This window comes from Lupinus angustifolius, unplaced genomic scaffold (genome assembly GCF_001865875.1).
Source record: "Lupinus angustifolius cultivar Tanjil unplaced genomic scaffold, LupAngTanjil_v1.0 Scaffold_11_50, whole genome shotgun sequence".
NCBI classification, from domain to species: Eukaryota; Viridiplantae; Streptophyta; class Magnoliopsida; order Fabales; family Fabaceae; genus Lupinus; species Lupinus angustifolius.
In genome coordinates, this window is record NW_017718545.1 from 17,927 (window position 1) to 19,869 (window position 1,943).

General features: G+C 35.4%; 1 protein-coding gene across 1 annotated transcript; it reads left to right on the forward strand.

The window, feature by feature from the left end:
* Positions 1 to 268: 268 nt before the first annotated feature.
* LOC109337838 (U-box domain-containing protein 21-like) lies at positions 269 to 1,943 on the forward strand. The gene is made up of 2 exons (XM_019574911.1): positions 269 to 1,835; positions 1,897 to 1,943. The coding sequence occupies exon 1, from the start codon at positions 530 to 532 to the stop codon at positions 1,829 to 1,831; it is 1,302 nt and encodes a 433-aa protein (XP_019430456.1). The 5' UTR covers positions 269 to 529; the 3' UTR covers positions 1,832 to 1,835; positions 1,897 to 1,943.

Consider the following 1,943-nt stretch of genomic DNA (forward strand, 5'->3'; position numbering starts at 1 on the left):
TGTCTTGTTCAATAGTGGAAAACGTGTGTCAGCTAGTCTAACATCTCAAATCCAAGAAAAACAACCTAAACCATAAGTACCTATGTATGTGCCTTTATTTTACCCATTCCCTCTTTGACTATTATAGCAGGTGTTCAATTTCTTCATATAATGAATGGTCAATGTTCAAATCCTCACTCCTAAACCAAAAGTAAAAACACCCCATTTATTCAATTTGAATGTTTCTCTTAGAATATTTCTTATGGGGTCTTACCTTTGAACACACTTTGTATGAAAGCAATGACCCTGACCTTGTCTTATATCTAGTTTCTAACAGCAATTCATACATAAAACATACACGGCATATGACATATTCATATGTCTATATAGTTTTAATGCCAATATTATATATACATGATCAAACTCACTTGAAGACCCATCAATATTTTCATACAAAGTTTCATACTTGATCAACAAAAAGCACAAGAAAGAAAAGACCATAGGTACCTTTGTTTCTTTTATCAAGTTACTTATCTTAGAATCTTTGCAAATGGTTTTAGGGTGGAGGAGAAGGAAGAACAATAACAATAAGCTAAATGTTGAGGTGGTGATTCCTAAGCACTTCACGTGTCCAATTTCATTGGACTTGATGAAAGATCCTGTGACATTGTCCACAGGGATCACATATGATAGAGAAAGTGTGGAAAAATGGTTTGATGATGGGAATTGTACATGTCCTGTTATAAACCAAATTGTGAGGAACTTTGACATGATTCCAAACCATTCTCTTAGGGTAATGATCCAAGATTGGTGTGTGGAAAATAAGCAACATGGGATAGAGAGGATTCCAACACCAAGAATACCAATTAGTCCATTCGAGGTCGCCGAGCTTCTGATCCAAGTGAAGGCCTCAGCAAGAGGTTTGGACCAACATGGTTGCCTTGAATTGGTGCAGAAAATGAAAAGGTTGGGTTGTGAGATGGAGAGAAACAAGAAGTGCATAGTGGAGAATGGAGCACTTGGTGCATTGGCATCAGCATTTGATGCGTTTGCTAATGATTCTATTGAAGGGAATGTGAGTGTTCTTGAAGAGATTTTATCTGCACTCAATTGGATGTTTCCACTTCAATTTGAAGCACACAAATCTTTGGGGTCTAAGGCTTCCTTAACTTGCATGGTTTGGTTCTTGAAGCACCAAGATCTCTCAAAGAAAGAGATGTCCATAGCTGCATTGAAAGAGCTTCTATCATTTGGTGATAATAAGCATGTAGAGACTTTATCAGAAATTGAAGGAGTTTATGAGTTATTGATAGAATTCATCAACAAGGGAATTAGTCCAACTATTACAAAGGCTTCAATGAGTGTAGTTTGGTACTTAGTTTCATCCTCTTCTCCTTCTAGTGAAAAAATGAAGTTAGCATTTATTGAGTTAGGTTTAGTTTCTTCACTTTTAGATATTCTCATTGACTCAGAAAAGAGCCTTTGTGAAAAAACTTCGGCCATTTTTGACTCCCTATGCAGTACCCCTCAAGGAAGAGAAAAAGCTTATGGTAATGATCTAACAGTTCCTTTATTGGTTAAGAAAATCTTGAGAGTTTCAGCAATAACCACAGATAACTCTGTCTCTTGTATATGGAAGATGTGCAAATTTGGAGAAAAAGTTGATGAAAGAAAAGTTCTTGTTGAAGCACTTCAAGTTGGTGCATTTCAGAAGCTATTGTTAGTATTGCAAGTTGGATGTGGTGATGAGATCAAAGAAAAAGCCACTGAACTTCTCAAGTTGATGAATCCTTATAGGGTTGACTTGGAATGCATAGATTCAGATTACAAGAATGTTAAGAGATCATTTTAATAAGATTGTTATTCATTTTGTAGCTAGAAATTTAGTTCTGTATGTGTAAAGCTTTTTGAGAGTAGATAGGGAACATATAAAATTGTATTCTTTTTCAATACATGATAAAATT